At 42.6% G+C, this 24,179-nt stretch overlaps 1 protein-coding gene across 1 annotated transcript in view; it reads right to left on the bottom strand.

Annotated features, from left to right (window-relative positions):
* The window catches only part of ctnnd2a (catenin (cadherin-associated protein), delta 2a), a 302,396-nt gene that overhangs the window by 27,372 nt on the left and 250,845 nt on the right, over window positions 1–24,179 (bottom strand). The window contains exons 14-16 of the mRNA XM_076290816.1: window positions 23,323–23,508; window positions 12,137–12,310; window positions 5,191–5,341 (exon numbers count right to left, since the gene is read on the bottom strand). Of these exons, the coding sequence (XP_076146931.1) occupies window positions 5,191–5,341; window positions 12,137–12,310; window positions 23,323–23,508 (511 nt within the window). The remainder of the gene's footprint in view (window positions 1–5,190; window positions 5,342–12,136; window positions 12,311–23,322; window positions 23,509–24,179) is intronic.

The raw sequence follows: 24,179 nt of genomic DNA, 5'->3' as shown, positions 1-24,179 counted from the left end.
TGGACTATTAATGTAGTCGGACAAAGAGCAACGTCTCTTAGGGTCTAGCACATAGTATTACATAAGCAAAACAATTTTGCCAAATGATTCACTTAGCCTTGTTTTATTTGCACTTGTTGCAGTCCTCTTGTTGATCAACTCTTTCTTGTTGCCCTTTCAGTTTCTGAGTGCCTTCCTTTTTCCATTCCTCACAAATGTAACCCCCCCCCCCCCCCCCCCCCCTCTCCTGAAGTCCAACTCGCTGACCAAAGAATGACTAAGATAAGCCCAAACTGAAGGTGACTCATCCTTTAGACACTCAGGCCTTCAATTAGATGGCAAACCTCGGCGTGGCTAGCAGCAAAGAGAACGATTCAGCCAAGACGCAAGATAAAATGTGTGGAATAAAACATGAGCTGATATTAATGTTCATAGAGCTTTCGCCTGAAGAGACCCTGAAGATAACGTGGTATTTCCCAAAGCGTAATTACAACTGGATCCTGTGCAACTCAGCCTCAACCTTGATGGTAATTTTGATACCATAGATTTAATAGAGACCCAGTCAGACCAATAGTATGAAAAATCAGGAACAGAGTTTATTTACAATGATGCGCATCAAGGGAGAGACAGCATGACTTCACCTAAAGATCCATCAGCTGCTCTAACTAGACAAGGAAATAGTTAGAGTTTAAGTATCCTTCCAGGCTGACAGGAGATGGCGTTGGTCATCCCATCTCACGTGGACTACACTGAATCAGACCCTGATTAGTGGCAGCCTGGAAATCCGGAGCAGATAGCTACTGAATGCAGAACAGTGAAACACTGCAAAGTCATAATATTCCTGCTTATCTCTAAACACAGTCACACAGAGATATACACAGGGACAGTACAGATATCATACAGTCATTACATAGAATCATACTTTTAGTATCAAAGTGACCCACTAATGAGAAATGCAGAACATTAAACCACATATTGGAATATTGGACATAATGCAGAACATTAAACCATATATTGGAATATTGGACATAATGTTCTATTCCACTTTCTCTCAATCTCCACTCATGTTTTAATGTGGCTGATTAGCTACATTGGAAAAGATGATGAGACAAATGTGTTTTATGTGTATGAAAATGTTCTATATGGTCTGGGCATTGCAACAGGTAAAATCCTATTTGGCATTTGATTAGGACCTATATGAGTAAGATCAATGTAACGATCCCCTTCAGCTGTCTGTTCTGTCACCCATGATAGTCCTATTGGTCTGGATTCATTTTAGACAACCCAAACCATCTGAAGATCTCTGTCTGGCCACACACACACACACACACACACACACACACACACACACAGTCACACACACACACACACACACACACACAGTCACACACACACACACATAAGGTCATTGAAACGTCAACTTTCTGGATGGCAGCAAGCAGGACTTTACACTTCAAACATTTAACCCAAATCTGTGCAGCTTAGCCGCTCCATCACCCAAACTGCCACTGCTGCTTCTACATGCCCAATTTAGCAGCACTCTCACAGCACTAGCAGTCATCTGGACTTCTCTAAAGGAAAGATATAAGCACCACAAGTTCACCCATCCTTATGGACAGTGAGTTTGGAGTGGCATTCTTCAATGTTGATAAGAAAGAAAGAAGAGAGATCTTTTTAGCTTTAGTAGTCGTCTAATAGCAGTTAATGCGTCTCCATGGTAACTGGTTCAGAGTGTGAAGTACTGACGGCGAGAGCGTTCCTGAGTCATCTTGCCCTGAGCTACAGAGATGCAGCGCTGTGATGCACCTCGCCCACCAGGGGCACTCTCGCGTACCCCTACATCCGTGAGGAGGCCAGAGAGTGCGGTGCGTTCAGGAACCCCAAATTAATCAGTTTCCGAGAGTTATTCCCCTGGCCACCACTAGAAGTGGATATCATTACTGTGCTGCCAGACACCCTCTCTCCCATCGGACTCCAGACAAAAACACAGACGTCAATGAAGGGGAGCTGAAGTTAAATGCCAAGGAAGAGCAGGACCTCGCAATTTCATCAAGAAAGCTGCATCAGAGAAGCCATACTCAGTGGGCGACAGCTGGCAATGTAAAGTCTATAAATGGCATGGTCATAGTGGGACAATGTCTCCACAAAAGGTACCATGGTGTACCTTGCAAAAATTTTTTGATAAATACATTAACTCACACACATGAGCTTAGTGTGTCTATTGTACAGAAGTCAAATAATAATCCCACCACATGCTAAAATAGAGTGCAATTTATATCTACCCTAACAAAAAGAGCTTCAATTAGCTCTTGTCGTGGCTCATATTATTTCAAATGTGTAATTGATCTGAGCATGCCATTAGCATCTGCTGCTCTTCTCCTGACAGTGAGCGCTGGAGGAGGCTTCACATGGAGCTAGCGTTAGCGCTAGGGCTGGGGCTGGCCTGCCAGCTGTCTGCTGGAGATAAACAACCAGCCTGTAGAGGTGCTCGAAGAAATGGCCACTTGTACATGACAGCAGCAGACGAGGGGGCACGCGGTGAGATGAGGGAGCAAGGGCTGCTGGGTTGCTGCTGTCAGCCAATGAGAGCATGAGGAGGACACGAAGGGCCACACACTCTCCAGTGTAAAAGATGCCACATGCACGCACACACACACACACACACACATGCACGCACACACACGCACACACACACACGCACACACACACACACTCACACACACACACACACAAACACATCCCTGCTACAAGAACCAAAATCACAGTCAAAACACATGAGCGACAGGCTTTCTTGCATATGTCGTCATGGTGTGAATGGTAACTAGCTGTGTGTCTATGTTCACATCCTAAACAACAAACACATATTACTCTGGCAGTGAGAGGGCAGTGAGGAGGAGATGGTTAGAGGGAACTCATCCCCGACAGATCCCTGATGAGGTCAAGATGACTCACTGGAGTAGAGAGACACGAGGGCTTCTATTATATTGACACAAAATGTTTATTCTAAAGACAATTACAAATCAGTATCTTAGTGAGCTTTAAAGCGATCCGTTCGCGGAGCATAAAAATAGTTAGAAGACTGGTTTAATTTTTTGGAATATGCGCCTCTATGACATCTGGTGTAGCCAGTAACATTGATTATAGTGGAAGCTAAATGGTTAACATGGTAACATGGACATTAACATGGTCTCTGCTGAATGCCTGGGAATCTCTATTTATGTTTTCCTCTCTCTCTCTCTACCCTTCTCTTCCCTCCTATCTCCATCACTCTATTCTTCTCTGTGTCCTCCACAGTCTCCTGAGTCAGGTTTTGAACAGCATCCAGTTCTCCTCAAGACAATCCCCACAACACTCACTTCATTCCATTTCAAAATCAATCTGTGTCTCAGACACAAACATACAACCATATTACATTTTTATTCTTGTCTACCATATTGGCCCACAGCCATTTTAATAACACTGCCTTCCCTGTCTCTGCTAAACTACATTACCATATACAAAGGCAGGGATTTTCATTAAAATGAAAAGGATAAACAATCACCACTGTGCTCTTGTTTGTCTGTGCGCATCTATGTGTTGTGATTCCTGTAGTTGTCTGAGGAAAAACTGTGCGAATATCTCCATGGAAGTAATGGTGGGAAGAATGGAGAGAGTAGAGAAAAGAGAGCAGACGAGTTAAAGAGTGGAGAAAGAGAGAGAGAAAAAAACTCTCATTAGCTAACAGTGATTTACTTGCATGGAAGATAGTTCATGTCAGATGCAAATCTGGAGGAAACTCTGCAGTGGGTAATTAGGTAAGCAGAAGACTAGCGCAAAGAGAGAGAGAGAGAGAGAGAGAGAGAGAGAGAAGAGAGAAGCAGCCAAGTTTGCCAGAGAGAGATCCTACAGGCTCTGAAAACTAACCGCCTGAGAGGAGAGGAGGGGAGTAGGAGAGAAGAGGAGAGCTGTTGCCATGGAGACCAAACAGCACACCACGCAACCAAGTTTATTAGAGAAAGATCAATAGTCTGTTGGTGGTGGTGCTGGTGAGGGTGGTTTGGGGGTTTGGGGAGAGGGGTTGTCAGAGGCAGAATTTCAAACAGGAAGAAAAAAAAAGAAAAATCATCGCTGAAATGAGGTGTAATTAGATGACGGAAGGTTTTGATGGTGCGTCCGCCTTGTAGACTTGCTCACTGCACACAAGGGTGACTTGCCTGGTCAGGAGTCGGCCACTCAGTGAAATTGTCACTGAGCCCACCACATCTGGTCTGGCTGCGATTGATCCCAACTTGAAGGGCAGTTAGGACCCAAGTGATCGCTGCTTTCCTTTGTCTGCCAGTTTAGGTGGAACATAAGAAAGCCAGCCATCTCTCTCTCTCTCTCTCTTTCTCTCTCTCTCTCTCTCTCTCTCTCTGTCTGACTACAGTAGCCTGGCAGGCTTCCCACTACTACTTACCAGCTGTCTATTTTTGTTTTATAATTAAATAAATTAGCAACAATTAAGTGTAATTCACACCCTTGAACGCCTTGGCTCTTGAACTATCCAGATATACTACAAAGGTGTCATTACTGAAGCTGGAGGCTGCCCGACTTCAACACGGCTCTGGCCCAGACTGGCTCTGGAGTGGTAGGGGGTATTTCATGAACTCTTCACAATGCCTTGCAACACAACATTTAATCAGCAGGGGAGGCAAACAAGGGAAACTTCCCAGCATGCATCTGTGCAACGTGACAAATGCTTCAAAGTACCGGTAGTCTTTAATCTTTCACAGATGCTAGATACTCCCTGCTCGAGCTTGCCTCCCTGTTCTAAGAACACACAACTCATTTACATGTAATGCCATATATCACAGCCTGTAAACTAACATGCATGCAAACCTACACTACAACATGATTCACTGAGACTGCACAAAAGGAAATTACCTTAAGACCTGTAATTGCTGTATGCATGACAAACACTAAATGGAATCCTAAAATGGAAAAGAAATCCTTCAGTATTTTTATTTACTCTTCACTGGGACGGAATACCATGAGGCAGAAACAAATGACTCATATGCCGAAAGGAAGGCAGAGGGATACTATAGGAGTTTTTTTACTGTTGGAAGCCAGACAACATGCTTCTGCTTTGAACCATCTGAGTTGTTCTGAATTCACCAAGATGTGTAGAGATGGAAAAAAAGAGAAATGAAATGAAAGGGAAAAGAGAGAAAGGGAAAGAAAAAAGGCACATACCAATTAATTCTTTATTTCTCACATCTAAGGCCATGTTTCTTAAAGCTGTCGCTACGGCGCACACCACTCGGTCGTTGTCGATGCGCAGCAGCTCCACCAGGATGGGAAGACCCTTCTCCTTCCTCACCGCCGCACGGATGTACACTGACCACTGGAGAAGTGAACACAACACACATATTTCCATTATTAACAACAATGTGAAGTACATTTGCATTTATTCACAAAACAAATGGTACTATCAATGGTGACTTAACCCTTTGTAGGTAATGCCAGGAACAAGGGAAACAAGGGGGGTTAAAACATGTTTTAAAGAAGATTATGAAACATGCTCTGACAAACAGTTGAGCAGACAAACAAGAATATGGAAACACTTTATTGAGCACACTGAAACCAGGACCTTGGTGTGGTTAGTACCTTAATCTAACCATTGACCAACATTTTTCACCAATGACCAGACCATTCTTCCAGTCATAAGCTTACTCATACATATCTGCATTTAAATTATTTTTCAAAACTCTGCTCAGTAGTATTTAAGACACTTAAACATATGCATATGGGTAGTTCATTAAAACCAAGAAGGAGGAAAAAAGAATGAGAATAGCTATAGACAAGCACACTGTTTACCAATAAAGTATAAAAATAACAAACATAACAAAAATTAAGCAATGCCGCTTTCTAATTCTGTATAATGTAGTGAATACTGTCAACATATTTACCCAGGTGAGTTATAAAAATATGCACGCAGTTCATTAAAACACAAAAAAGTAGCACGCAGTGGTTCGCTTTTTCAACACGCGTGATGAATAAATGTCTTTATAAACTGCTCTAGGGATCGACCGATATATCGGCCGGCCAATATATCGGGCCGATATTTGCGTTTTTTACATGTATCGGCATCGGCCGATAAGCGCCTGCGTTCGCCGATAGTTTTTTTCCCCGCATTATTTACATACAGGCGTCCACAGGCAGCTCTGTGTTGCTGGAGACTCTGCAATTCACGTGCAGACTGCCCCTCCCCCACGAACAGAGCTGAAAGCCTGCTCTTCAAGACAACAGTAAACTTTAAACTTTCAAAGCATCTTTTAACTGTTTGACTTAGCTTAAATATTGCCATACACTTTGAAGGTGGAAGCAAGTTTGTGGGTCCAAGTGGAAAATGCGAATGATATAGGTAGCCTACTTTATTTAATGCTAATGCCTCGTTTATAAAACTGCTTGCCATTGTATTTAGGTAGCTGCAAATAGCTAAGTTGTAGGCTAGGCTATCCATATGCATGCGGTAGCTAGCTGTTACAAACACTGATCATATGATTAATGCCAACGTTGTTCCGTGGTATTTGTGGGAGTTTTATTCAGCGACCACCTGGCTGAGTGTTGGACGCGTGTGGTGTGTGTGTGTCTCCCTCCCTGAATGCCCCTCTTCTATAAGACTGCTTGCCATTGTATTTAGGGAGCTGCACTAAGTTGTAGGCTATCCGTTTGCATGGGGTAGCGGTAGCTGTTACGAACACTGGTCAATCATATGATTAAGTAATGCCGACGTTGTTCCGTGGTATTTGTGGGAGTTTTATTCAGCGACCACCTGGCTGAGTTTTGGACGCGTGTGGTGTGTGCGTCTCCCTCCCCCTCTCCCTTCGAGCGGGCGGAGTTGCCATCGCAGTGATATCAGAGCTTTAATAATGAGAGACGTGTTATACATAGTTGAATATTAATTCGTGTTAACGTTTATCATGTACCAGACATACCGTGTATGCCTTACTTGTTTAGAGCCGTTTGCTAACGTTATCATTATCAATCCAGTTTAATGGTGGTTCGTCAGCTACCAAACAGAAGTTTGTGTGTGCGTCTGTCTGTCTCACTCAGTGGGACACACGCATCACAGCGATATGAGAGTGCTGCGCTACCTGAAGGAGAGATTTTAAAACTGAGAGATATGTTTAGGCCTATATAGGCTACCTTTTGACGTTGATGGCGTTTAGAACAGAAACATTTGACACCACGTTATTTTCCTCTGCTGATTTATGTTCTGTGGTTGACATCTGGCAGCTTTTTTTAGAAAAATATAGACATAGAAAAATTGAAACCATGCAGTCTTAAATGACAAATCAAGCACTTTATTTCAATAGCTAATTTTAAGGCTTATTGTTTTCTTAAAATTATTAAATGTGTTGACAAAGGACATTTTGTGATGACCTGAATTATGTCTTATAGTATGTCAGCAAGCAATGCGTCATCAAGGCTGTGTTGTAAGATGTTGATGAAAGCATTTTGCACAGTTAACCATATTCAGTGCACCCATCCATAAGTTCAATGTTCCATTTTTAAATTGAGACTTATAACATTTGTTATCATTTGTGTAATTATGTGTCATTTGTATGATGTAAATTGAGGAAGCAAAATAAAAGCAGTATCGGCTCCAAATATCGGCTCAAGAAAATCGGCAGCCTGTATCGGTCATCGGCTTAGGCTGATGGAAAAAAATCGGTATCGGTATCAGCACTAAAAAATCCATTTCGGTCGATCCCTAAACTGCTTTGTGTGCTGTGGATGAAGACCCCGTTTGTCAACACAACCCAACAAGCTGGAGCCACTACACCGTAAAGGCCCACATTTTAGACGGCCCTGCTCTCCCTGGGGATCTGAACCAATCGCTCTGGAGTGGGCCAGCTCGGCGGGGGAACAGCTGCTGTGGAAACGGTAGGAGTTATTACACAAGTGGCACAGGCCACTGTACATTCATTATGTCCACTCTCTCCGCTCTCTGCCATTTAAAAAAATAGCTCTGCCCTGACTTGTAATTGGACTACCTGACTGATGTGATGGTCTGTGTTTTGATTGAGAGCTGAGCTTGCTGTAATGAGAGGCCATTGGAGCATTGGGGCCAGGATAGAGTGGAGTGGGTTAGGGTGGGGAGTGGGGTAGGATGGGCTTGTGTGTGTGTGAGAGAGAGAGAGAGAGAGAGAGAGAGAGAGAGAGAGAGAGAGAGAGAGAGAGAGAGAGAGAGAGAGAGAGAGAGAGAGAGAGAGAGAGAGAGAGAGAGAGAAAGATAGAGAGAGATAGAGAGAAGGGAAGATTAAAGTGTTTGGAAAAGAGTTTTAACATATTTGTCAACATTTCCTCAACATTTTCTTTCATATACAGTATACACTCACCGGCGACTTCATTAGGTACAAATGTTCAACTGCTCAGATATCTATTCAACCAATCACATGGCAGCAACTCAATGCATTTAAGACATGGTCAAGAAAGACAATCTCCTGAAAGTTTAAACCGAGCATCAAAATGGGGAAGATTTATGTGACATTGAATGAGCAATGGTTTCTAGTGCCCAACACGCTGGTCTGAGTATTTCAGATACCGCTGATCTACTGGTATTTAAACGCCACAACCATCTCTAGGGTTTACAGAGTTGGTCCGAAAATGAGGATATATCCAGTGAGCAGCAGTTCCCCGGGGCGAAAATGCCTTATAGATGCCAGAGATCAGAGGAGAACAGCCTGGCTGGAGTTGATAGAGGCAGCAGTAACTCAAACAACCACTCCCTACCCTCTAAACAAACAACATGTCAAACCTTGGAGCTGATGAGCTACAGCAGCAGAAGACCACACCAGGAACAGGAAACCTACAGTAGGCTACAATTGGACAAAAGAAGATTGGAAAAATGTTGCTTGGTCTGATAAATCTAGATTCCTGCTGCAACATTCAGATGGTAGGGTCAGAATTTGGTATAGATAGATAGATAGATACTTTATTGATCCCCAAGGGGAAATTAAAGAATGGAAGGTATAAACAAGATGAAAGCATGGATCCATCCTGCCTTGCATCAACGGTTCAGGCTGGTGCATTAGTGTAGCCAGACATGTTTAAATGGGTGGGCACAGAAAAAACCTTGTGGGCAAAGCCAATTTGATTGATCATAAGAAAGGCCTAGATTAGATACACCATACAAACATTAATCATAGGCATGCTATATTTATGACATAAAAGTGGAATTTATTGAACGCATTTGATCACAGCTGACAAATTTCTCAGAAACATTTTCAACTGGAGCAAAACAATGCATGAATGTAGCTTCAGTGCATCACATGAAACACAATTGAGACAATAGATTGACCATATTGGACAACGGCAAAGCCTTATCATAGGCATGTTACTGTACATTCATGACATGAAAAGTGAACGAAAATTGAACGAAAATCGACAAATTACGCAGTCGGCTAAACATTTTAAACTTGCGCAAAACTGCATGAATTCAGCATCGGAGCATCGCATAAAACACAAATTGAAGCAACAGATTGACCATTGGACAATACTGAAAAGTCTTTTCATAGGCATGCTAGGTCTATGACATAAAAAGTGGAATATGAACGCATTTAATCACACCTGACAATTAAACGGAGCTGCCGGCTTTTTGCGATTTGACTGATTCTTGAGCTCTCAGCGGCGGAGTGTTGACAGCGGAGTGTTAACGTAAATGAAGGAAATCTGCAGCAACTGCATGATACCGTCATGTCATTATGGACCAAAATCTCTGAGGAATGTTTTCGGCACCTTGTTGAATCTATGCCATGAAGAATTAAGGGAGTTCTGAAGGCAAAATGGAGTCGAACCCGGTACTAGCGAGGTGTGCATAATAAAGTGGCCAGTGTGTGTGTCTATATAAAAGCAATAAAACAGATAATCTGGCAATACAGCTATGTAAGGGATAATGGACGACACGGTGGTCTGTTCACAGAAGTTAATGCACGGTCGAGGTTGTAAAATGGCCCTGACGCGAAGCGGAGGGCCGTTTAAACCTCGTAGTGCATTAACTTCTGTGAACAGACCACCGTGGAGTCCATTATTCCGCTTATTCCACTGTTGCCACTTGCGTTGTGTTCATTTCCTGTTGCAATTGTAATCGCTAAAACTGTCTTGTTTGTAGAACTAATTTCTTCCGACACATATCAACTAATTTCTCAACTTGCAGGACAAACTGCCGTTACTAGTTCTAAATAGATGGTTGCTACGGCCAAAGGCCAGTCGTTAGTTCTATCTCTCCCGTTGTCAAGCGAGCGTATCCCAAGATTCTGGTGAACTTTAGTTTTGAAACATCGCTATTTTACTTAGCCTGCTGTCATCCTGTTTATCTAGCTAAAAGCCACCTCCGTCATATGCTACAATGTTGCCATGTTCTGAACGTCTGCATTTTACAGCTCGGATGCAACGTGACCGTTCATTTAAACTTAACGAGTTCGTTAAACTTAACGTGTGATACGGACAAAAAAATGGATCTACTTCATAGGTGTGCAAATAACATACGGTTAATGGTCGTTCTAAATTACGTAGGACAATGGGAAATTCAACCAAGCAGTGGAATAAGCTTGAAATAACTATCCTGATTGATGATTAACATGCAAAAGCACAATTTATCAAGTGTGAAAACTAGGCTCTTAAACAGGGTAATATGAGAAAGAAAAACTCTCCAATGAAGGACAAAGGAATTAATTTGTCTAAACAGAACCGTCGCTCACTGGTTTGAGGAGATCAATATCTTTGGGAACTTCACACAAATTAAAAAAAAAAAAAACTAATCCCCACTCCTCTTGGACAAACTGTATGGGAATTTATAATCCTATTAAAATGAAGGACTCAGAAGGCACAAGGCGCAGAGTGACTCGAGAGGCATTAAACATGCAGCAAAATGTTGGGCCTCTGCGGGAACAAACACAGGAGCCAATTATAAGTGACGGGCAAGATGAGTACAGAAGATTGGAAGCACACAAACAAAGGGACCGATGGAGAAAGAGAGAGGGAGAAGGAAAAAAGGAAGAAAGAAAGAGAAACACAGAGAGTGTCAGGTAGAGATGATGAGTGAGTGAGTGAGTGACAGAGAGAGAGAGAGAGAGAGAGAGAGAGATTCTGTGGAGGTAACTGTCTTAATCCCTTCTCTAACTCAGTCTGGTGGAAGGCACTAGACCACTGTCAGTTATGGGACTTTTAAAGCCATCCAATCCCAGCCTTTCAATCAGCAATCTCCAAAAGCCTGGCAGGTATTGATCTGGCAGGACTTCCGTGGATGGATTTCCAGTTAAAAGATCCATCTGAACAGGAGAGTTAAAGTACCTGAGAGATGAGAAACTTTTCCACTGCACTGGTTTAACATGACATGCCAAGTTTAACATAACAAGTGTGAACGCCTGGTTTTATACATACACAGCTACGCCGGGGGAAATGCTTCTCATAGAAGAGATATCAAGCAGCAACTTGAGGAAGACTGGTGCTTAAAATGCATCGTTCAATAGGAGGATTAGGGACTGGTTTGAAGTGCGAAAGCCCGGTGCATATGGCAGCTGATACGGTAAATAAAAGTAGATACTTTTAAAAGGAACACGCCAACCTTTTGAGAACTTAGCTCATTTTCCGTCTACCTCAGAGTTAAGTCAGAGGATACATACCCTTCTCTTCTCTGTGTGTACAATAACCCAGCCTGACATAAACACCGTTAGCCTATCTTAGCATACATGTAATTCACAGGAAGTGGGTTACACCAGTTACCCTATAGCTCCCAAAAGTGGCAAAATAGACTCAGTAATAGGCTACTGTAAATCCAAAATGTTTTTTATTTACATGTTGTCATTTGTGTATTTACCAGGTGTAGAATTAACAATGTAAAATGAGACACAGCAATTGTCTAAGTAAATATGAAGAGTTTGTTTTTTAAACCGCTGTATCCTCCATTTCAATGAATTTTCATAAATATTTTTTTTACATTTTGTTTTCCAGGTAGTTTCAGTGAAACTGTAATTGGGTTACTCTTATTTAATTTATCTTATGACTAATTAACGTTTTTAAAATGGAGATATAACGTTTTGGAACCAAACTCTTCATACTGTATATACTTGGAACTATATTGTCATTTTGGCAAAGCACCGCTACATAACACTGACGTGCACTGGTCACTCACCTTCCAGCTGCCCGCTGCCAGGTTCTGCAACGCTCCGGCCGCCCCCTCCAGCGTGTCTGGGTTGGAGCACTCAGACAGCAGCGTGAGGTAGGGCTTCACTATGGAGGGGTGCCACAGCATCTGGATCCCTTTGGGGGGGTCCGCCGCGTCCGGCATGGGACCCACGCCATCCCACTGCAGAAAGACATCGAGAGAGAAAGATGAAGAGAAAGCGAGAGAGAGAGAGAGAGAGAGAGAGAGAGAGAGAGAGAGAGAGAGAGAGAGAAAGAGGGGAGGGAGAGACAGGGGGAGATGGGAGATGGGAAGACAGAAAGAAAGGTGGACAGAACAAGAGAAAGCGAAAGAGGGGAGGAGAGAGAGAGAGGAGAAAGGGAAATGGGAGAGATCAAGCACGAGAGAGATAAGATTGAAATGAAGAGAGAGGGAAAAAGAGAAGAGAAGAAAAATGGAAAAGGACAGAGGTTAGCGACGGGATAGTGACATTTGCAGGACATCAGCATTTAAGAGACCTGTTTATCTGTCAGAGTCTGTCTGTCTGTCTGTCTGTCCAACTCTGTTCATGACTCAGTTTCTGCCCTTTTCTCTGTTATCACGCCTCCTTCCCGTCACACACCCCACATGTACTGTAGAGCAACAGCAGTTTGTTTGCTGGCGGTGCCCACACCTCCATGCTGCACTCTCTAAAGGCAATTACCCTGCCTGCCTACCCAGCCTGTCACCGAGCCCTACATTTCCCCAACTCTCTCTCTCTCTTTCTTACACACACACCAACACCTCACACTTCCCCAATGCACACACATATTGCACATAACACACAAAGCTCACAGTCGTGAAACCCTCTATTTTCCCAAACTCACACACACACACACACACACACACACACACACACACACACCACCCACTAAAAACCACACTGTGCCTTACCACCAGACAGACTTTATAACTTCTCTTCAAAGCAAAACAAATTAAAACAAAAAAAACATAAAAGGACAAAAAACACTGTATTAGTATTTCAAGGCCATGTATTGAGTACCCTATACACCTATACAGTCAGAAAATTAGTCAAATTTGGTGCACCAAGGCCGCAACAATACATCTTAATTGATTTGCATTGCAACCTAAAGAAAATAGCCCAATGCAGTGTTCTGCGTTTTGCATTAAGTCGACACACGTGGCCCTGTTTGACTGAACCACTGAGTTGAATCTGTTTGAGAGGGCACAGGGCTGGCACACAATGACCTACTTTCAGCAGCAGAAGCAACTCACAGCATACCTCCGCTGCACTTCTCTCTGTGCTTGAGTGGCTCAGGAGCAGAGGCACACCCGCTTCCAGCGTCCCTCAATTATTAAGCAGCCTCTGTGTGCATCGCTCCCCTCGCTGCTCTAAGGAGAGGTCGTGCTGTTCAATTAACTGCTGAAGGGAAGAGGAGCCCGCGAGGCTTTCCTCCTGTCTTTCCAGCAAGGGTGTGTGTGTGTGTGTGTGTGTGTGTGTGTGTGTGTGTGTGTGTGTGTGTGTCTGTGTGTCTGTGTGTGTGCGTGTGTGTGTGGAGGGGGCGGAGAGAACACACAGAGAAAAGTACTTAAGATTCTGTTGCCGAGACGATGAGAAAACATTTCACACTTTTGGTGAGGTAGAAGTCCCACACCAACACAGACAGAATTTACATTCTTTTTTGTGCCTGTAAAATCTTGTTTTTTATTCGTGGAAACTACTACTTGTTGGAGGATGCTGCTCCAAGTCCATGTTGAATTTCATGTGCAAAACCATAGACTTTTTCCAGCGCAATGAAAAACAGAAATATTTTTTTTTTACCACTGTGTGAATACGGAGTAGTAAATAAACTATAAAACAACAACTATTAAGTATTAAGTGTAATTGCCTGACACTATTTCTGGTAGTCATTTTCATGAGAGTTAAAGTGTGAGAGTGAAAAGACTGGGGCGGTGTTTCTACGGAGAAACAGTGGATGTTTGTAAGTCTGTGAAGTGATAATTGAGTGTGTAACATGATGAGTGTGTGCTTGTTAGGAGAACAACAGTGTGAGTGTGCCATGATTGAGAGTGCGCTGCAAGTGAAAGTGTTAGTCAGTGTTGTGCAGTGACGGACTGGTAGTATGGAATTTGGGCAGATGCCAGAGGTGCCGCGGACCCTCGTGGGCCGTTTGGGCTGGCCAATCAGAGAGCGGCATGAGTGTAACAGCCATGCGGCCCCTTAATTGTAAACAGCGGCCCCAAGATAATTATTTCGGCCCCCTTTCAAGTGTCCATAATGTTCCTCGGCTAACTGATAGCCAAACTTCTCAAAATCCTTCACACCTCAATATCAGTATTTATACCACACATGATTCTCTATATCCCAGTCATGGTTACACTCTACAGTCTACAGTCACACACTTTTACATCAGTCTGCATTGTTTTGTAGCGAAATGTCTTATTCAGAAGTTCAAAAACGTGCATGGTTTGAAATAAAACAAAATCTGCCTGCATTTTTTGTATTTCATTATTTGTTTGCAAAAGTTAAAATGAAGCAATGCCTTCTGGGAATTTCAAGACAGAATCGAGTAGGCCGTGTCTGCGTCTGCGTGGAAGTTAGAAGTTGGAAGCTATACTGTTGACTAAGATTAAGCTAGCAAAAAAAATTAATCGAGGCATCAGGCGACACAAGGGGGAAGCGGAGAAAAAGAGAGAGAAATCTTAGAGAGCACTGTTGGCTGGCGGTGAAAATTGCGACAAACTGACTGATTTGTTTTTAAAATCAAGTGCAGGTTCAGCTACTGTAGCACTAGCGCTAATACCTTTATCTTTTACTGTCTATGGCTAATACTGATACTCAAGAAGGCTCTAAAGCTGAGAAAGAGATCCTAATGAACTTGGATTCAGATGACGCAATAGACAGGGCTGCAGAGAAGAGCAAACTCCTTCGCACCTTGTTAACTACATGATGGTAAGACATGTTTTTATTATGGAGCTGCAGGCTCTGATGATTTATTCGTTGTTTTATGCATTGGGGTTGTGCATTGATATGTCCATGTTTTGGTGCAGTTGTTTATAGCATGAGAGCTTACGTTCACCATCACTGGGGCTATTGATAGCAATAAATGTATGGTTAAATTTATAATAATTTAACTTCAAGACTACTTTTAGTTAGCCATGTAACCCTTCATGGTTTTAAACAAAGACCCCATCCCCTCCCCCAATGGAATGCTAATATGCTGGTTTAAGGCCTATCACTTACACAAGACAAAGGATGCTACCTTGATATAATGTATCCATGTATCATGAAATGTAAATGTATTCATGTCTGGTATCATTTTGATAGTCTCATTACAAGGATTGTAATGATGTGATTGTGAGAATGTTTGGAACATTCTATAAGTGATATTTCTGATATATAAGATATCTCTCCTCATGCTATTCATATAGGTGTGAAGTGGGTGTGAGTAGGTGTGTCTGATACCAAGTGAAGAGCCAACCAAGTGGGATTGTTCTTGGCGCCATTTTGTTCTTTGTTTAAAACATTTAAAAGTAACTAAACTGAAATGTTTGTCAGATCAGATTTTCTAGACTTGGACTAAGGATGTAGCGGAAGAGAGGATAAGTTGGCTACAGGCCAACCTAGGCCTCAGGCCTGGGCTAGGCCTACATAGACCATAGACCTTTTTTGTACTCTCTCTCAGCTTGTAACATAATAAACCTGATTCCTGAGTTTTTCCTGAAGTTCGCCAGTCTAAGATCAATATTAAGTAATTATTCACCTACAATTACTTTCATGGAGGTTCCAACCGCAGAAATAATATACTTTTGTCGCTGATTCTAAGATGCTGCAGTTTTTTTTTCTTTCTTTTTCTCATCGCTTTGGTGTCAGCTCCCAGGTAAGGACGCTTTTTATCTGCATTTCTTCTTTGGTGATGAACGAAGGTGGATCTGTAAACCCGGGCGGTTCCTGCTAACCACAGTTTGGAACGGGCGTTAAGATATCGGAAAAGGCATTCTGAGTGAGTAGACATTTTGGCAAAAACGTAACTTAATAGTGGACACAAAATTGTGCTTCCCCGATTTTGGCAATATTTTGGCAAAACCGTAATTTAATAGTGGACATAAATTTGTGCTTCCCCGATTTTGGCAAAACGTCGCACAAGACGAATTAATCCATATTTTGTAAAGCGTCGAACATATGTGTTGGATTGAAACCCAATCCAGAAGAGAGCCTCTTTATTGTATATAAAGAGTAAATAGGTAAGCGAGTGTGCTAGGCAACTCAATATTAATCACTGTGGTATAGTGAGCGACCTATTTTTTCGCGGTTTTAGGGACGACAGGTCCTAAGAAGTTACGTAGCTTATGCCCCTCTTTGTTTACAGAACATTGTTATTCCTTCACTACCAAAACAGAATATTAGACAGAACTTGGCGCTGGGTCCGTGTAACGCTTTGCAGTGCTATGTTCTATTTGCAGAATTCACATGAAAAAATATAAAAATAGGCTTAAAAATCCGTTATCCATTCTTTAGGACGGCACAGTAAATGGGTTATTGTTGCATATTTTGATTTTCAATTAAGCACAGTTACGGTTTTCTGTTCAGAAGTTAAAAATTGAAATGATGCGTCAATTTTCTAATTTTCCTTTTTTGAGCTTTTGGTTGGACTGAACCACGAGCACCTGGGGGAGAACACCATCTAGCTGGGCCAGGCTAGATGGTGGAAGAGAGCGCCGCCTAAGTTGTGCGTGATTTTGACTCATTACTTTAGTGATTAATAACTAAAACTTCGCCGATTTTTGGGAGATGGCACGTTAAACATAACTTTCAGCCTATGTTGAACAAATCTACAGTATATTTGAATACCATGGCCATGCCATACCATAGCAAATAATTCCCCAAAGCAGAATTCTTTGCCATCGACGTCAGTCTAGGCTATAGAGGCTACCCCAAGCACTGTTTGACATGGGACATTTTTGCTTATTTAACACTTTACGCTAGACTATGTTTCATTAGGCTAAACGAAGACACAACAGTGAGTATATGCCTAATTTATCAGTTTATCTATTTATTAATTTCAACAGCAAATAGCCTACATTGCTATAGGCTACGGCTCAAGTCCATTGGATCATGTAGGTCTCCAAAGCCTCCCAGAACATGAACATTCTACACACGTACTCATAAGTGTCAGGATGCAGCAATGTCTCCCTCTGCATCTGAAGTTCTGATCTCGAACTGACATTATCAATTGCTTGGCACCTTGATGCAAGCTGAACTGTGTTTGATAGGCCTCCATCTCTACATCCGCTGATAAAATGTGATCACCAACACCGCGCGCCAATATGTATCAGGGCAACCCCCTACGCTTGTGGTTCACCCCAACAAAAACGGTAAAAAGGGCAAAAATCCAATATTAACTGAATTTTACTTTTGTTTCCAATCCAGTTTCTGTCTTTTTCTTTATCTTGACTAATGACACATTTAGAAAATAGCAGCAATTATCTATTTGCTGACCAGTTAAAAAAAATTGAGAATTGGATTATTGAACACATTTTTTATTTGGATCAGATGGATGGAGCAAATAGAACAAAGCACTGCAAAGCGTTACACGGACCGCGCTGCTGTGTTTTTGTTTTTATCACCAAGAGCGTATGAGCGGCTAGAATCCAAAGTGTTAAGCTAACACTAGTCTTGTTTTGTTTTTGAGTAGATGTGGTGTTTTGTTTTAGGCTACATCTACACTCAGATGATGAATCCAGGATTTTTGTCGTAATCTTTTTCAAGTGTGCAAACAGCATAAGCTCAAACAGCATAAGCTCAAGAGAGCATGGTTAGGCCTCTTTTAATTACGCCTGAGCTAACTAGCTGCCGCTAGGGGCGTCTAGATGTCTTTGTGAGCTAATATGAGCTAACTGAAAAGGCTTGACTAAACTTCTTTTGTTCCGTTTTTTTTAAGCAGGAAATTCTTCCTGCAGCCATTTAAGTTGTCCTCCAGCTCCATGGAGCTGTGTGTGTCTGTGTGTCCAGTATGAATGAATGCGCGTGTGGGCCGGCCCTGTGTGTGTGAAATTTGTTTATTTCTTTATATGTGTTTGTTTCCATTTTTTGTTTCAAGTCCTTCTTTGTTTTCTTGGGTCAAAAGTTTTCACACCTTTTGCTATCTTATCTCACTGCCTTTGTTCCTAGCACCACTGTATTCTATAACCAACCCCCCAGCTTCTCCCCCATGGACACAAACGGAACTTCACTGGGGAGATATGAACCTAAGAGGAGTTTTAATGGGAAACCATTGTTGATTTCAACCATTTTCTTTCTTTCATTTGAGAGACATATTTTGGGGTTTAACATGTTAAGACAGATTTTTATTTTTGCTTGTATGCCAATGGGAAATGTTTGCTACATGTTTACGCCTTGTTTGATGTGGGCAAATGTTCAATTGAATGGATTCATACCCACAACTTGAGTTTCTTTATGTTTGAAATGACTTTTATTTGTTTTTTGTTTTTTTTAGTGGTGTATTTTCTTTTCTTCATTCATATTGGGATCACAATCTGTTATAGTTAAGAAACTATAAAAAGGGGGAGATAGATGGTATTGACTTGAAATACCATCTAAGTTTACTGGTTTTATTGCTCAAATGGTCATTTTTTAAATGCCTACTGTTTTGTTTTACTGACCCTCACTTCTAATGCACAATCTCTTTAAAAGACATGCAGGGGTACCCTACCCACGTGAGTCTGTGGATTTTTTTTCCTTTTAAACATCTAAACTTAACCAAAAGTTTATTTATTTTCTTTATATTGGCCTTTGCCAATAGATGCAAATGTCTGTTTGGAGGTAAATAGCCCTGCTATGTTAGAAGGTGTGACTGTCTCCAATTGAGAAACTGAATACATTAGCATACTGTTGTTGACTTGTGAATCTGCATTCACGAGACACTGTTTGACTCTGTTTACACTCATGCTAATGTCTCTCCCAAGTTGTTGTGAATCCACTCTCCAGAATCTCTTTCATGCCAGAAGGGACAAAGGGAGGTGTGACATGCCTTTGTCTTCGACTACCACTAAGCAAACATATCAGAAGATCCTTTCAAGATGGCGAATGGCTCCACCAACCAGGCTCAGCTACCACGCCAGAGTGTGGACCAGGCCATGCCACTGGACGAGATTGATGGACCAGACAACTCTGCCCTGGGCTCAGGTACAGCCAGCAGCAGCGGTGGGGGCCAGGCCAGTCATGAGACGAGACTGGATGAGACTCAGGAACCACAGGTCCAACGGAACCTGTGGCAGAAGCAACTGCCATGACTCTGGAAGCAACAAAACTGGACTGACTGAAAGCAACAAAAGGGGGTGCCGAAAGCAGCCTTTCACTCCCGCATCATCAAAGACACTCATGGCACATTGTTCACTGCCCGCAATACATGTGGACATATTTGGACTGACACAAGGGTGCACGCCGAACGCGGCCTGCATGCACACCCTTTGCACTCGCATACACTTACACTGAAACAATGCAGACACATTCAAGTTTCATAAGAGGACCCTTCTTCAACGGAAGAGAAACGCAAGAAAGGATGTATGCTGAACGCTGCTTTCCTTGCTCACGCACACACTTACATTGATTATGGACTGATTATGGACTTTATAAAAAAAAAACAAAAAAATAAAAAAAAATTGTAAAATTGTTCAAGAAGGCTCATGTTATGGAATCTTATTTTAAACTTCAAGTCATTCAGACTTGAAAAGGGGGAATTGATAGCAATAAATGTATGGTTAAATTTATAATAATTTAACTTCAAGACTACTTTTAGTTAGCCATGTAACCCTTCATGGTTTTAAACAAAGACCCCATCCCCTCCCCCAATGGAATGCTAATGTGCTGGTTTAAGGCCTATCACTTACACAAGACAAAGGATGCTACCTTGATAAAATGTATCCATGTATCATGAAATGTAAATGTATTCATGTCTGGTATCATTTTGATAGTCTCATTACAAGGATTGTAATGATGTGATTGTGAGAATGTTTGGAACATTCTATAAGTGATATTTCTCATATATAAGATATCTCTCCTCATGCTATTCATATAGGTGTGAAGTGGGTGTGAGTAGGTGTGTCTGATACCAAGTGAAGAGCCAACCAAGTGGGATTGTTCTTGGCGCCATTTTGTTCTTTGTTTAAAACATTTAAAAGTAACTAAACTGAAATGTTTGTCAGATCAGATTTTCTAGACTTGGACTAAGGATGTAGTGGAAGAGAGAATAAGTTGGCTACAGGCCAACCTAGGCCTCAGGCCTGGGCTAGGCCTACATAGACCATAGACCTTTTTTGTACTCTCTCTCAGCTTGTAACATAATAAACCTGATTCCTGAGTTTTTCCTGAAGTTCGCCAGTCTAAGATCAATATTAAGTAATTATTCACCTACAATTACTTTCACTATCAAAAGTGCGTGTTCTTTCCGTGCATCAAAAGTTCTATCTGGAAGTTGCGCAGGTGGGTGGAAATGCCAGGGCCGTTTTTTGGTTCCCAGTCCGTCACTGGTATTGTGTAGTGTGTGTGTTGTTGTGAGAAACACTGCTAGTGTGTGTGTGTGTGTGTGTGTGTGTGTGTGTGTGTGTGAGTATGAGTGTGTGTGTGTGTGTGTGTGTGTGTGTGTGTGTGTGTGTGTGTGAAAGAGAGAGATGGCAGTCAATGAGAGATGTGTTGTTGGTGGTGGTGGTGATGATGGTGTTGGTGGTGGTGGTGATAGTAGTGGTTGTGGTTGTGGTTGTGTGTCCATGGATAATCTGTCATAGTGCGTTGGAGGGCACTGAGCCCTAAACATCCCCTGTTTAACAAGGCCATTACATTCTTTCAGGGAGATGACTACATTCCCTTAATTCACTTCTATTAAAGGAGCAACATCATGAAGAAATTCAGATTCAATGGCCCCTTTCCTTTCAAACGGGAGGCCTTCCTCTAATGAACCAATGGATATTCGGCAAAGCCACACTAACAAACATAAAACTCAACAGCTGAATTTGTACTGCAGATAAAACATCTCAATCCAATGTGTCATGTCCTGCCATTTGGAACAGCTACCAAAATTACAGAAAAATGTAAGTTGTAAACACATTTTTCACATTTTTTATAAAGTGATGAAGGCAGCATTTGTCAAAGGAAATATCACTCTATTCATGCACTGAATAAAATGCAATCCCATCTGGAAAACGAAAAAATTCAGCTCAAGGCTCCTCTTAATGAATCATGTTAAACGGATTCTTCCAACGCAAAATGCCTGTAAACTCAGAGATATTCACAAATTCAGGCGCAACTCAAAGTGCAATTTGCGTGGCAGAAATGCACTTCAGTTAAGCGAAAATCATTGTCTTCATGTCTAAGTGGAAAACAGGATAGCAAAGGGTACAGCATGCATGAGCAAGTGTGTAAGTGCCAGTGTGAGTGGGTGTATGCTTGAGAGAGAGAAAGAACGAAAGAGAGAGAGAGAGAGAGAGAGAGAGAGAGAGAGGGAGAGAGAGACAAAGAGAAAGACAGAGTGTTAAACAATAGGTAGAGAAGTTCAAGGTAGAAAATACACTTGTTTACCCAAACCAGTGTCTGTCAATAAAATACTAAACACCTTCCTCTCCTCTCTTCCTCTTAACCAGCAGAGCTCCCATTCTCTCAGTGGAAGCTGCCGGCTGCTGCTCCAAGATAAATGATTCAACAGGCCACATTAATTCCTGCACTTGGAAGCCCAGGTGTCCCCCTTCCTAGGGTCTCATTTTATAATTTCAGGACAAAAGACAGGAGGCCGACCCGGGGACGATATTAAAAAGCCTTCAGAATGATGTCGGCTAATGTACTTGGAGCGCAGCACACGCTGACAGGACGTCTTTCAACATTGATTGACTTGATTATATTTAACAAGCGGCCATGTTGGAGATTCCCGGCTGGGCCACTTCTGACTGCATGCTGAAGCATGCTAACTAATGAATGCGCCTGGTGGTTGGACTTTGAGGAGGCCCACTTTTCCAGAGCAGTTAACCAAAAGAATGGAAGGGAAATTACAAATCCCTGTTCTGTGTTAAATAAGACAGACCCTCAATGCTTTTTTTAATAGGCAAGGCATGGACTTTGATCTAATATTACTAGTCAGAAATAAAAAAGCTTAAAGCTTTCAACATCATATTCCTTAGAAGATCCAGTGAGAGACAACAGAGGTCTTCACCAGCATCCCATCCAGTGTTTCTCACCCTTATTTGGGCAATGAGAAGCACTCGTTACCCCTTGTAGTCAACCAGCCCATAACTACATTACAGCCGACTTGCAACTCCCCCTTCTCCACAAAGCAGTAAAAGGGCCTCGGCTGATGTGTTATTACGTCCTCTGTCTTTGCATGCCTCTTGAGAGCTGTTTTATGGCAGACAGTAACTAGTGAATAGTTATTAGCTGGGAGAGTGGCTAGGACCCTAAAAGAGAGATAAAAAGGGGGAGGTCTGTGACTTGCTGATGACACATAAAAGAGATTAAAAGTCCTCATAAAAACGTCTCTGTAACATGGACAGGTGTAGCGATTAGTGTCATTTATGTATGATGATGGAGGTGGTGTGCTGGGACTGAGTAGGCGTCATGTGCCGCCTTTACCAGAGCACACCTGACCTTTACCTGACCATCAGGGACGCGTTTCCCATAACTTGTTAGCAACTTAGTTGGTTGGCAATGGGAAATTGCATTGCAACCAACAAACTTAGTTAGCAACTATGGGAACTTTGAGAAACGCGCCCCATGTTAGGACTCTATCCTGGCCATGTCTAGTCTACAGTGTATCCTTTCAGCAGAACATCTAAGCAACTGTACAAACATTTATCATGTCTTTCACCTGCTGCTCCTCCACCTTTTTTCCTATCAGGCATTTACAACAGACCTGGATCCCTTTACATAGGCCAATTACTGCACAAGAAAATAAAATCATCCAGGTAAAATGGGCAGCAGTTCACAGCAGAGGCCAAGAGCTGAGTGCCCACTAAGAATAGTAACAAAATGTCTGTAATTACAGGCGAACTGCTGACAGGCCAGCATAATCACCCTCCAGATACCCCCCTCCCTCAGAGCCTCTGATGCCCTTTCAGACACCCCCAACCCGACTCCTGCAAGGTATGAGGTACTCTGTTTTGCCCCCATTCCACCTCTCTGACCCCTGCCTCTCATCCCCTCTTGCCCTCACCTGATCCTGGGGCTTCTTTTTCTTCTTCTTCTTGCCCCAGCAGCCCGAGCTCTCGCCGTCCTTGCCGTTGGAGTCGCCGCAGAGCAGGCCGTCGAGCTCGTCCGTGCCGATCTGCTGTCCCTGAGAGGTTTCCGCAGCCAGCCGATACGAGAGGTTCCTCAAGATGCACACACAATTCTCTATGGTCTGGAAGAAAGTGGGGGGAGAAGAATGAATGAGAAATTTAAAGTGAGAGAGAGAGCGAGATCATGTACATGACAGAAAATGAAGAGAGGAAGACAGAGAAAGAAAGAAAGAAAAAAAAGAGAGGAAGAGAGAAAAAAGGAGAGGGAGTGGGGGAAAGACAGAGGGAGAGAGATTAAGAGAGAGGGAGAGACAGACCCAAGGAGACAGACAAGGTCCTGAAACAGATGTTTGTTTAACCCAGTGCTGTCAGCGCCTGGGAGTGATGTCAGAAGGCCCAGTGCCCACCGTGCCACCAGGGTCCCAGCTCTGCCCCCTGCCCAACCCCCAACATAGTGATTACAGACCAGGCGAAGGTCACCCTCACACACACACACACACACACACACACACACACACACACACACACACACACACACACACACACACACACACACACACACACACACACACACATGCACATGCACACACACACACACACATGCATGCACACACACACACACACGCACACACACACACACACATACACACACACACACACACACACACACACACACGATGAGTGCCCAAGGTTGCAAATGTTTTTTGACTGTTAGTCACAGAGCCAAGGAAGGATCAAGAGGTGCCAACTCTACACAAAGCTCATTAGCTCGTGTGTGCGCCCGTCAAAGAGG

The sequence above is a fragment of the Alosa pseudoharengus genome, unplaced genomic scaffold (assembly GCF_046254945.1).
Source record: "Alosa pseudoharengus isolate Yale_2024_CS ecotype anadromous, Long Island Sound unplaced genomic scaffold, YU_APseudo_1.1 YU_APseudo_1.1_scf_18, whole genome shotgun sequence".
NCBI classification, from domain to species: Eukaryota; Metazoa; Chordata; class Actinopteri; order Clupeiformes; family Clupeidae; genus Alosa; species Alosa pseudoharengus.
The sequence above is the reverse complement of the archived record's forward strand: the minus strand, read 5'-3'. Positions and strand labels throughout refer to the sequence as shown.